We start from the raw sequence: 13,309 nt of genomic DNA, 5'->3' as shown, positions 1-13,309 counted from the left end.
CAATCACTCCGTCACACACACACACACACACACACACACACACACACACAGAAAGAGCATAGGTGAAACTGTGCAAGAAAGCGAGACACTAGATCTAGATCTGTCTGTCTGCATGTAGCCTACTTACAGGGACACGACTGCCAACTAGTCTCGGCCCGCTCAAAATAATAATGACCGAGACTTTCAGTACTTCCTTCGCGTGACGTCTAACCCTCTTACATCATAATGTGACGTCAATGTAATGTGACGTCTTCAAATGTTAGAGTTTCTACCACAGACATACACACGCACGCACGCACGCACATACGCACGCACGCACAGACAGACAAAGTTATGATCGCATAGGCTACATTTACGTGAGCCAAAAATTACTGAAACCTTACCCCTGGAGCTCACAGAAAAACAATGAATATTCTCATGTGTGATAAATCCCAAGTAATCATATGGTGTATGCTATGACACAGCTGCCACCCCCATTCCCCCAGATCAGATAGTACGGGACTGTATTTCACGCAAGTTAAACTGACAGAGCTTGAAAATCAATGTTTACAAACACCGCTTATGCAGCAGCACAATCAATCCCTGCAAGACTCACAAAGGGGTGGACAACTCACCACAGGAATGCTACTGCGACGCTTGTTGCTTCCTCCACTACCAAGTCCACTGCCCGCTCCCATGAATGTTTCCAACTGCTGCTCCAGTCTGGCAATATATGGGTCCTGTCCTTCTAGCGCCTTCTGTAGTGTTGCAATTTCCTGCACAGAGACAAATAATGATGTTATCTGAAGAAATGTGATAAAGTACAACTGAAGCAGATGATTGTGTGGCACCTGAGGCAGTACTGTGATCTGACAGGTGCTTTAACACTTACAAAATCTGAGAAAACAATATTTTAAAAAGGAGAGTTAAAATTGGGGTACATTATACAGAGGTTATGAACACAAAATCTGAGCAAAACAGGATCTAAAATGAGCGGAAGTCTTAAATTGGGGGTCTAAAAAGGGGGTTACATAATCATTTAAATCCATTGAGCACGGGGGCCATACCCACCGAAGGGATTTTGAAAAAGGTGGTAAATACGACCAGAGAGAAAATGTCGGGGGAATATATGTGTCATTGTATGTGTATTGTGTGAACAGGAGGGAGTCATCTGAAACTGCTGATTTCCGCTAAAACACAGAAGAATCCTTACTCTGTTTTCCCTGGCCTCATGCTCACTGTAAACTGAGATACTCATACAATTACAGTTTCACGAACAAAATTATACAAGATACAAAGCCAATGAACAATAAAACAAGCTCAGATGGAAAAGCCTTGTTCTTTATCTGTTCTTTATATCCCATATGTTAATCACTCATTGCGCACAAGATATGTTCACGAATGAAAGAAACAAGAGTTAAGGCAACTTAAGGCCTGTTGCGGTCATACCTTCTCTCTTTCCTCCAGTTTTTTTCTGAGCTGTTCCATGTCAGCTTCCAGTGAAGTCTTAACATTCTCCAGCTGCTGCCAGTCTTGCAGACTGATGTCGTAACGCTTGTTGCACAGGTGGCTCGTTTCCTCCTGTAGACGCTTCACTTCCCCCTCTGCCTGCAACAAGGCTGTCTGACTGCAAATGAAAATTCATGATTATTGGTACATTCCTTCATGTGTAGGCAAATCATTTTCACACCAGGTTTGGTTTGTTATATGAGATGAGCATTCTTTACCTTCAATATTACCTATATAGCCTGGCTGCTTCCTGTTCAGAAGATCGGTCCAGTAGTTTAGTCTGAATCGCTCTACACACACGCACACACACACACACACATACACCATGACCCTTGTCTCGATTCCCCCTCTATGTTAAAACATTTAGTCAAAACTTGACTAAATGTAAAAACAGGGTTCAAGTGGGAACACCTGAACACAAGAAGGGCAAAGCCCATACGACTCACATGCTTGACCTTGACATGACCTTGACCTTCTGGGTCAAGGTCAAATAACTAAACCTAGCAATGACATCATACACTAAGAACTGCTTTACACATTTTTCCTACCAAAATACATGTGACCTTGACCCAAGGTCAAGGTCATCCAAGGTCATGCAACACAAAGCTGTTAATTCAAGACATAGGAAGTACAATGGTGCTTATTGGCTCTTTCTACAATGAGATATGGTCACTTTTAGTGGTTCACTACCTTATTTTGGTCACATTTCATAAGGGTCAAAGTGACCTTGACCTTGATCATATGTGACCAAATGTGTCTCATGATGAAAGCATAACATGTGCCCCACATAATTTTTAAGTTTGAAACAGTTATCTTCCATAGTTCAGGGTCAAGGTCACTTCAAAATATGTATACAATCCAACTTTGAAGAGCTCCTGTGACCTTGACCTTGAAGCAAGGTAAACCAAACTGGTATCAAAAGATGGGGCTTACTTTGCCCTATATATCATATATAGGTGAGGTATTCAATCTCAAAAACTTCAGAGACAAGAGGCGAAGCCATCAAGGCTCACGTAAGAAATCGACAAACAGTAACACAAACTCAATCACTCCGTCACATATACACACACACACACACACACAGAGAAAGAGCATAGGTGAAACTGTGCAAGAAAGCGAGACACTAGATCTAGATCTGTCTGTCTGCATGTAGCCTACTTACAGGGACACGACTGCCAACTAGTCTCGGCCCGCTCAAAATAATAATGACCGAGACTTTCAGTACTTCCTTCGCGTGACGTCTAACCCTCTTACGTCATAATGTGACGTCAATGTAATGTGACGTCTTCAAATGTTAGAGTTTCTACCACAGACATACACACGCACGCACGCACATACGCACGCACGCACGCAGACAGACAAAGTTACGATCGCATAGGCTACACTTACGTGAGCCAAAAATGGGAAAAATGGGAAAAATAGCTGTTTTTTAGACATTTATGGCCCCTGCGACCTTGACCTTGAAGCAAGGTCAAGATGCTATGTATGTTTTTTGGGGCCTTGTCATCATACACCATCTTGCCAAATTTGGTACTGATAGACTGAATAGTGTCCAAGAAATATCCAACGTTAAAGTTTTCCGGACGGACGCCGGGACGGACGGACGGACGGACGCCGGGACGGACGGACGGACGGACGACTCGGGTGAGTACATAGACTCACTTTTGCTTCGCATGTGAGTCAAAAAGTCTAGGGTTGGCGGGAAAAAACTAGGTAGGGTCGGGTGACCAGAAACATACAACTTTTTTTTGTTGGCCTTAGCAAGAACGTTTCAAGAGCTTCAATTTGATATACAACATGTGATATTTACCTGAAGAAATGAGCATAAAAGATGTTTTGGCCATACCCTTATTTCATTGTTTTCAGCATGAAATACCGTGAACTGGTACGAGTTAAAGTCATAAGTAGTGAGAGAAGGAGAAAGTAAAAGCAAGAAGGAAACAGAAGTAGAGAAAAAGCTGGTGTAAAACTGAAAAAGCTTATTGCAGAGCGCCCCCTCCAAAGTACATAAAACAAGTAGGCTATTTTTTAAGTTTCAAATTGACAGATAAAGCGTAATTGCAAGAATCTGCATACAAATCCTGTCCCTGAATACTGCAACTCACAGGTATTTGTTCTCCTCCAGTGTAAGAAGGTGCTGGTGCTCCAATCGCTGAACCTCTTCCTCCAGGCGAGCAATCTCCTGCTGGTGAGTCGACGTCAGACTCCTCTCCCTCTCCTGTCCCTTCTCCTCTTGCTGGTCGCTCTCCATCGCCTTCTCAAATTCAAGCTCTCGGATACGCTCCTGAGCACACAGGTTTCATTACTTACTACATGTAATACAAATCTTCATTTCATGCATTCCTTTTGTCATCTAATTGCTAGAATATTCTAGTGGAAAGCTCATCTGGGCAGGTTTTAACAAAAATATTTCCTGATACAAATATTCGTTGTATTCATTTATTTCATACTTTTTTTTTTAGCCCATCACTAGGATATTCTAGTGGAAAGGGTATCTGGGCAGTTAAAAAAAAAGTATATTTCCTGATACAAATATTCCTTTCATTCATTCATTCATTCCATACTTTTGTGCGATTGCTAGGAAATTCTAGTGGAAAGCTGATGTGGGCAGTTTTTCTTACGTACCAATAGAAATATTCATTTAATTCATTCATTTCAAACTTTTGTCGCCTGATTGCTAGTAAATTCTAGTGGAAAACAATCAGCAGCAAAAGGTGCTCTACCCAGGTGTGTGACATAGCGGTGGGACATTGATCTCCGAGTCATCACATGAAGTTGACCAGTGTCCGTCACAGCCTGCATTCAAACCTGTTACCTGAGCCACCAGACCCCAAAGTATAAATAATTGAATTCAGACCAATGCAAAAGTGTTTTCTCTGGTTGACCACCATGTACCAAATTTCTTTTAAAAGAGCAATGAACTGCTCTATGGACTAGTATTAAGTCAACCTAACAGTCCACAACAGTTCATATCTTGCAACCACATTTAACCAACAACTGACCAGGTAAAAAAAAAATTTAAAAAAAGGTAATCAGGCTGGCCCCACAGCTAGCTCTCTCCACCCCCAACCAGTGTGACACGTGGAGTCTGATTTGCTTACAAGAGCTGTACTTTAACACCTTTGGTCCAGTCATTCACATAAGTGTGCAGTCAAGACATACACAAACTCTTTATTAGTGTACATGAAATCACTTCTAGAAGTGTTGATAGAGCTTAGAAGGCAAGCCTAGCTCACAACACCAGACAAACTTGCCTGCAGTTTCTCCACTTCCTGAGCATGCTCCGCTTCCATCATTCGAAGGACCCCCTCCAGCCTCTCTACCTCCTTGGCCTCCTCTCTGCCATCTGACGTTCCGCTGGTATCCTCCTCTCCCCCCTTCAGCAGTGACTGAGACAGCACCAGCTCTTCGCTACGCCGGAGAAAGGCGTGGGTGGCGATGTCATCGTTGACAGCTGCCGTGATGGAGGTGAACGGGAGGTCAAGGGTGTCTGCCGGCATCAGATCCAAGGCCGATTCTTCCCGGATGGTGAACTGAGATCGGTCAAAGGCTGGCAAAGCAGGAACTAAGGATGGACAGAGCATATTTTCTTGGTACAGGATTTTGATAAAAGTCTTACACTGTCACATTAAAGTGATTTACTTTTGCTGTGAATTTTACAATAACAAATTTCTCAGTTTTTACTAATAGTAATATATTCCGAGCAGTTTGCAACAGTTTAAATGTGTAAGACTTTCAACTGTAACCACCAATTTGTAGCTCAGCACATCAACTGCACGAGGACTTCAAGCCATCACACACTTACACACGACAGATGCACAAAGCAATTCGGCCAATGAAGCGCAGAAAAGACTGACCAAAAATACAAACACTTTAAATTAACAAGGATATGGTTTTGTGTTAGCCAAAACTTCTTTCAAATTATCAAAAACCGTTCACCACAATTGCTGGAATTTTTTACAATGGGGAAAAGGTGACAAAGAGGATGTCCAACACTAGTTCTGAAAATCTGCCCAAAAAGATAAGTCCATGGGTGGGACTGAAAAATGTCATGAATCCTGAAGAATTTTAGGGGGGGGTCTGAGGGGGCCCCCAGACGCTAGCGGATTTGTATAATTAACAACAACAAAAAAGTCCACCAGGCATTACGAATCGGGATTTCCGGCATATACCGAAAGAATCCCACCCATGTAAGTCCAAGCAACTTCCCTGGTCAACTTACAAAAACTTTTGCGATGCACTTTAGGGGCGCACCAAGTCTCTCTCCTGGTCTTTTTCTTCATGGCAGCCCCTGGTGCTGACAGGGTAGAAGACACAACTATCGTCTTGGTCAGGCTGTCGATCAGCTGCTGCTTGTCGTCCAGTTGTTTCTTCAGGTCTTCGTTAGCACTTTGGATGTCTTTTACTCCAATCTGTTGACAACAAGCTCCGAGGGTCAACATCCATGACACAAAATGCAGGTCTAAAATCCAAAACCACCCTGGTAACCCAAATTTAATTTAATTTCCTGATTTAATGGATATCGTCTCTAAGTCCTCACAAGACTGTCATTGACCTGTATTCTTTCCAGCCTGGATTCGAACCCATGATCTAAGGATCACAAGTCCATGTTTCTGCCAATTGAGCTACCAGACCCCCAAAATTCACATGCTTATCCCAAATGTCAGTATTCTGTGCCTGCACCAAGGGTCTTTGAATCCTGGAAATTCTTTTTTCAACTACTTCCATATCACGGAACAATTTCAAAATTGAACTATCAACTGCGACAGAAAGACAAAAACTCGAAATGATGAACTATATCATCATCCATGCTATTGTGTACGGTTGTCGATGAACAATAACAGGAAGACAGCACACCTCTTTGACCAGTTTTTGAAGGTGGTTGATCTCGTTTCGATACTTCTTCAGCAAGGCAGCATCGGACAGCACTTCATTGATGTGTGGCTTGTTCTTAATAGTTTTGGCTCTAGTGGCAAACTGCATGAACAATTATTGTCCTCATTAGAAATACAAATTTGATACATGTACATATTTGTTGAAATGATAAGTTCAATTAACTAACACAATCATGGAAAGAGACGGAAATGCATGATGTTGATTTAAGTAAACAAAGAAGTCGTTCAGTTACTGGGTTCCCTCTGAAGAAAAACAAAAGCCCCTGAAAATGTATGGCTAGGGTGGGGTGGGGGGGGGGGGGGGGTGGAATGTTGAAATTTACATTTAAAATGTTTAAAATGGTGCAATCTGCCCCAAATCGAGCACTATTATAGTGGTTTCCGTAAGTGGGACCCCTGCAGTTACTGTTTGTAGATTTTACATTATGTCTCATTTGTCTGGACGTTACAATCAGCATATTTTGCAAGTGATAAGTAATGTGTCTGCCCCTGAGACCAGGAAAGAGAAAATAGTCAGATGATTCTGTACATGGGTAAAAAGAATGGCACAGCCGAGTAACAAACGCTGGTTACCCTCAAAGTGGAGTGACTCTCCTCAATTGTCGTTGGGTTGATGGTTGCTACAATCACAGTCTTTGAGTTGCCACCCAGAGCATTCTGCAGGATTCGTGTCAGCTTGGAATCACGGTACCCAATAAACTGGTTGCTGCAAATTTTGCAAACATTAAAAAAACAGGCACATGACACACCTAACTATAGATCAATCAATGGATCAAGAGTTACACGATTTCATACTGATGTTTGCTTTACCAAGCTTAAATAAAAATGCCATACACAGAAACATTCTTTTTGTCTTTCACAGCGAAAGAGTGAATAAACTGCAAAGTCAAAAAATAACACTTACACTACTGTACAAAAGGTGTCCAAAATATGTTTCAGAAAAAGTGCTACATGGTTTATTATAGTTTCAGTACAAGTTTACCCTCTCCTCCTTCCATCAATGTCATTACTGAGTAAAACTACTGACTTTGCAACCCGTAAAACAAACGTACAATTGGCATAACAACTATAAAGTTAAATCAATGCTGTTCTTACCTGACACCGTCACTGAGCTTGCTGATCACATTACTCAGACAAAAAAGACTCTTGTTGATGGAGCAGCCCTCTCGAAAACGATCACCAGAATTTTCTCCTGCTTTCTCTGATCCAGCCAAGTCCACAAAATTCTGAAGAAAAAAAAGTTGTTCAAAAACAGCAATAAACGCTCGATCTGTGAGCTTTGGGCATTTTTACAGGTCTATGTAGACAACATCTGAAAACATACACAATTCAAACAAATCAATAAAATGTACTTCATAACACACACAAAAGTTAGAATGATCAATTCTTTAAAATGTTTGCTTTTTGTTGATGCAGATTATTAGTCCAGATTGGATTAACTTTCTGGTAGCTTTTATGTGTGTGCGTGTGCGTGTGTATTGGTGTGTGAACACTCATGCATTTTAATGTTTATTTATAATAAATACTTGCTTAAAAAAAGTGTGTCAAATAATCCTCCTGTATGTTCTGTGCGCTTTTTGCTTTTTGTAAGTTTGTCAACTCACAGACTTCACATGTTCAGTGTTTTCTCTCCTGCTACTGCAAGTGTTCAGGACATAAAAACAAGTCGCGTAAGGCGAAAATACAACATTCAGTCAAGCTGTCGAACTCACAGAATGAAACTGAACGCACTGCAATTTTTCAGCAAGACCGTATACTCGTAGCATCGTCAGTCCACCACTTGTGGCAAAGGCAGTGAAATTGACAAGAAGAGCGGGGTAGTAGTTGCGCTGAGAAGGATAGCACGCTTTTCTGTACCTCTCTTCGTTTTAACTTTCTGAGCGTGTTTTTAATCCAAACATATCATATCTATATGTTTTTGGAATCGGGAACCGACAAGGAATAAGATGAAAGTGGTTTTAAATTGATTTCGAAAATTTAATTTTGATCATAATTTTTATATTTTTAATTTTCAGAGCTTGTTTTTAATCCAAATATAACATATTTATATGTTTTTGGAATCAGAAAATGATGGAGAATAAGATGAACGTAAATTTGGATCGTGTTATAAATATATATATATTTTTTTTTACAATTTTCAGATTGTTAATGACCAAAGTCATTAATTAATTTTTAAGCCACCAAGCTGAAATGCAATACCGAAGTCCGGCCTTCGTCGAAGATTGCTTGGCCAAAATTTCAATCAATTTGATTGAACAAGAAGAGCAAACGCTCGATCGAGTCACTTTCGCAGTTCTGAATATTATATGAGGCATCAGATGGACAGGAAGAAATTGCTATTCACAACACAATGAGTCACGTTCACATAAAATTTGAGCCCGGTCACTTTTATAGTTTCCGAGAAAAGCCCAACGTTAAGTTGTGTGTTGCCGAACAGAAAAGGCTAGTTATCTCCCTTGTTTTTCTGATAACGTTCGTAAAAGGCTACAGATGTAAATACTTTGATGTAAAGAATAATCCTACAAAGTTTCAATCACATCCGATGAACTTTGTCAAAGATATAAAATGTCTAATTTTTCCTTTGACGCTGACCTGTGACCTTGAAAAAGGTCAAAGGTCAACGAAACCATCGTTAAAGTGTAGAGGTCATTGGAGGTCACGACTAAACAAAATATGAGCCCGATCGCTTTGATAGTTTCCGAGAAAAGATATAAAATGTCTAATTTTTCCTTTGACGCTGACCTGTGACCTTGAAAAAGGTCAAAGGTCAACGAAACCATCGTTAAAGTGTAGAGGTCATTGGAGGTCACGACTAAACAAAATATGAGCCCGATCGCTTTGATAGTTTCCGAGAAAAGTCCAACGTTAAGGTGGTGTCTACGGACGGCCGGCCGGACGGCCGGCCGGACAGACTAACACTGACCGATTACATAGAGTCACTTTTTCTCAAGTGACTCAAAAATGAGGGTGTGACAGTGCCGCCTCAACTTTTACAAAAAGCCGGATATGACGTCATCAAAGACATTTATCGAAAAAATGAAAAAAACGTCCGGGGATATCATTCCCAGGAACTCTCATGTAAAATTTCATAAAGATCGGTCCAGTAGTTTAGTCTGAATCGCTCTACACACACACACGCACAGACAGACAGACAGACAGACAGACACATACACCACGACCCTCGTCTCGATTCCCCCTCTATGTTAAAACATTTAGTCAAAACTTGACTAAATGTAAAAAGAGCACATGAACAAAACCTCACAAAGACAAAGCAACTGGCTTACCAAGTGAGACACCATTACAGCTGCGTCCATTTCATCTCGTGTGCGACTTTCGATGATCTGTCGACAGTGAAAGGGATTTGAATCAGCAAACTATGCCTGGCGGCAAGTTCTCCAATAAACATGATTAAATAGGATATGCCTGCTCTACACATTACGGATCCTGAAAATTGCTTCTTGCAACTTCTTTGCTGGATCCTGATTATCTTCAGTTAAAGTCATACAGTCTAAGTAGTAAGTATTTAATATCTTCATGTTCTTTTGGTCATTTTCAAACAGACTTCTTGCACGAGTTTTCACTTTTATCAAAATGGGGCTGAACATCCTGTTGACTTGATTTTCGATTTTCATCACTACTGCATGACAAAACATTGAATTTTCTCACAATTCTGAAAATGCAGTGGGATCGGGAGCTCCTGTCGTTCTGTTTTGTCTGTCCAAAGGTGCGTCTAGCTGAAAACAGAAACAAACAATTATAATCTGAAATTGTTTACATGAACTGAACATCCAACAAACATCTGCAAACCTGAGGCAACAGAACGGAGAATATGACTCAGGTGAGTATACATTCAATACAGACTGAAGACAGTTTGCACCATAAAACACACCTGTGTGGACATTCAATGATTCACTCACAATCACACCTCAATTTTCTTTCATAATTTATGAAGTCTGTTAATGTCACGCCAGGAGAAAGCAGAGTGCAAAAATGGTACAAGGTACCTACAATGAAAGGACACCCTTGGGATCAGCCCAAAGTGTCCCTACACTGCAGGTTGCCTGTCGTCACATGTGTAGACAAAGGGACAACAGATTGGCCTTTCTTGGGAAGTTTCCTCACATTGGAGGTACCACTGTACGCACCAGAAGGCACCCTCTGCTCATACCATGTAACTACAAGTACAGTGGAGTCCAGCTATAACGAACCTGGGTATAACGAAATCCCTCTTTTAACGAACTGCCATTGATTTCCCGGCAGACAGCCTTCTATTTCTTACTTGTTACTTTCCGGCTACATCGAACCTTTTGAACTCATTTGCATAACGAACCCCTCTTTTAACAAACACGTTTTCATCGCCCCAGAGCCGTTTTGTCTCTAAAAGTCACAAGGCTACAACGAACTGATGTCAATAATTGTCTCCAAAGACAAAAATACACAAACACAAGTGCACATCGCGTGATGAGCGAACTCTGAACAAACTAACAGCGGGAGGTGCACAGATCGAACCAAAACCGAAAGTTGTGGTGACGTCATGACATTTTGCGATGTACGTCAGCGAAGCTCGTGCATATGTGGTCTGTCTTGCTAAAAACAATGGCTGACAAACATGGTTTCGAAATCTGGAACTTTTTTTTTGTTTTCTCCGATTCGTGACCAAGTGACGCGATATAGAACCAGGCGTTCATTTGAATCAATACTCTCCTCAGGCAGTGAAGTCTCCTAAATTGCTTAACACTGTGGACAGTCCGGAGTGCAGTTATGTCCCGTGAATGAGTGAGTCAAAGTTTTATCGTGAAAACTGACGCTTTTCGTGCACCTCCCGCTGTTAGTTTGCTAGAGCTCTCTATGGATTATATTATGAAGCTGTTGAAAACATGCAGAGATTGTACTCTGCAAGGAAAGATCGATGGGACGATCATTTGAAGGTGAGTGGGAAAACTTGTCTTGAGGCCATTATTTTAGGGTTGAAAACTCTACAGCGAATTACTGATATAACGAACTAAAATGTATCTCCCTTGAGATTCGTTGTACCTGGACTCCACTGTACAAGCAACTTGCCAACATCTTTGCAGTTTGACTGTCAATGCCTAGGATTGGTATGCTTACTTCTTTTGTCAGCAACACATATATGGTTAAGAGGATTTGTAGGCTGATCTTCTTTGTCAGAAGATCACAAGGTTAAGAGGATTATTTTGTTAGCTTTACTCTTACCTTCTCCTTTGTCAATGACTTGTAAGACCTGCTCGCAACTGTTGACCAGTTCCTCTTCAAGACCAACCACGTTGATCTGATGATCCTGAGGAAAGAGGAATAAAATATGACTGATAAAATGACTTGTCATTGCAATTGATCTCATTTGTTATTCATTAAATAATTACAGACAGACAGAATTGGTTCTGTTCTGTTCACACACTACTTTCAGTCCACCTACCTGCAAGGGTCAAGTCCCAAGAAATATGTCTCTCTATTCCTATCTTATCACCCTGCTTCTGTTTTGATTTCTTTCACATACATTTTGCCTTCTTTTTTGACGGGTTTCTGGACAGCAAACTCTAAAACAAATTCTTTTCATCACAAAAACGATCTTTGGAATTGACTGACGTAGTCCGGAAGAATTCATGCATCAACTTACGTCACGTATTCAACGTCATCACTTCGCATACCTTATGGTCTCGGTATTTCGTTGGCCTTCATATATCCTACTTGTAAAATGACCCTCAAAGCTAACCGAGACTAGTTGATGTTGTATACATGCACCTCGCCAGCAGGTGGTTAATGGCTTTTTTAGCGAGTGGTTATCAACAATTAATGACCGGTAATTTTTAATGAGTTGGGGCATTCTGACCAATCACAGGATCCGTTTCATTAAAACGCCAACTTGATTGAATTACAAATTGAATTATTGTTATTCTGTTCTAGTTTTTAAATAAGATTTGTTGTTGTTGCTGTTGTTAGCCTCTACTTTATGTAAGGAGTGAATGAATGTATGAGTGTTTCCACACCAGGACAAATACCAATGGCTGTAATGCTATATGGCGCAATACATTCTTGTTCTTGTTCTCTTTCTTGTAAGTGTGCAAGCATAACATGATAACTTTTGAGATACTGTACTCCTTGAGTCATAAAACTAAAAGCATTTGACAGCAGGACAACAGATTCTCTGTCAGTATACACCTGTGGCAGCGGCTGTGATGAGCAGGCATTTCTGAGACAGTAAAGCAGAGATGTCTTGGTCATTTTATTCGACAGACAGAAATGGCAGTTCATCAGCTCGTTCAAAGCTCTTCCAATATAGTAATTAGTATCATTTCTTGTCGTTTGTGGATTTCACTGGGCCAAGTCTATAATTATTCTGCCTTATTACTTACAAATGTGCATTTCCTCACTTGTTGAGTTATACATCAGGTCTAACAATTGAAAAACTAAGAAGTTGGGTATGCATACATGCTTTCATACCTTTGATGTACAAAACTTCTTTTGATAGCGCAGGTATAACAGGAGCTAGTGCAGCTGGCAACTGTAAGACATGGTAAAGTATGTGCAATCAAAAAGCATGTTTAACACAACGTACTGGCGTTTCTTGCAGTTTGAGATGCTTTTCCTCTCTGTTGAGCAAATCGTAGATCCTCTCATTGTAGATCTCCATGTAGCTGGCTCGCATCAGAAACTCATGACTTGGTTTCTGAGACACAAAGATTGCTATGCAAACACTGCTGATTTTCACAACAATAATTCTTATTTTATTGTTAGTACTAACTACTGTAAAAATTAATTTCAAAGCCTGGTCAATTCTAGTGATCTGATCCACGAACACCCCTTAAAAAGTAGCGTGATGTTCTGCTAATGGATAAACAGTAACACATCTGAGAAACACAACTTAAAATGTCAAACTTGCTTGGGTCAAGTCAAACTGGCGCATTCAT

The 13,309-nt window shown here is 40.7% G+C and overlaps 1 protein-coding gene across 1 annotated transcript in view; it reads right to left on the bottom strand.

Annotated features, from left to right (window-relative positions):
• LOC138952865 (centromere-associated protein E-like) overlaps positions 1–13,309 on the bottom strand; it is a 42,981-nt gene that overhangs the window by 17,668 nt on the left and 12,004 nt on the right. The window contains exons 6-17 of the mRNA XM_070324609.1: positions 12,958–13,068; positions 11,598–11,682; positions 10,050–10,117; positions 9,668–9,724; positions 7,479–7,609; positions 6,957–7,089; positions 6,346–6,465; positions 5,711–5,900; positions 4,743–5,053; positions 3,594–3,772; positions 1,429–1,606; positions 615–755 (exon numbers count right to left, since the gene is read on the bottom strand). Coding sequence (XP_070180710.1) covers positions 615–755; positions 1,429–1,606; positions 3,594–3,772; positions 4,743–5,053; positions 5,711–5,900; positions 6,346–6,465; positions 6,957–7,089; positions 7,479–7,609; positions 9,668–9,724; positions 10,050–10,117; positions 11,598–11,682; positions 12,958–13,068 — 1,704 coding nt within the window. The remainder of the gene's footprint in view (positions 1–614; positions 756–1,428; positions 1,607–3,593; positions 3,773–4,742; positions 5,054–5,710; positions 5,901–6,345; positions 6,466–6,956; positions 7,090–7,478; positions 7,610–9,667; positions 9,725–10,049; positions 10,118–11,597; positions 11,683–12,957; positions 13,069–13,309) is intronic.

Source organism: Littorina saxatilis, linkage group LG2 (genome assembly GCF_037325665.1).
Source record: "Littorina saxatilis isolate snail1 linkage group LG2, US_GU_Lsax_2.0, whole genome shotgun sequence".
NCBI classification, from domain to species: Eukaryota; Metazoa; Mollusca; class Gastropoda; order Littorinimorpha; family Littorinidae; genus Littorina; species Littorina saxatilis.
Note: the sequence above shows the minus strand (reverse complement) of the source record. Positions and strands in the feature narration are given on the sequence as shown.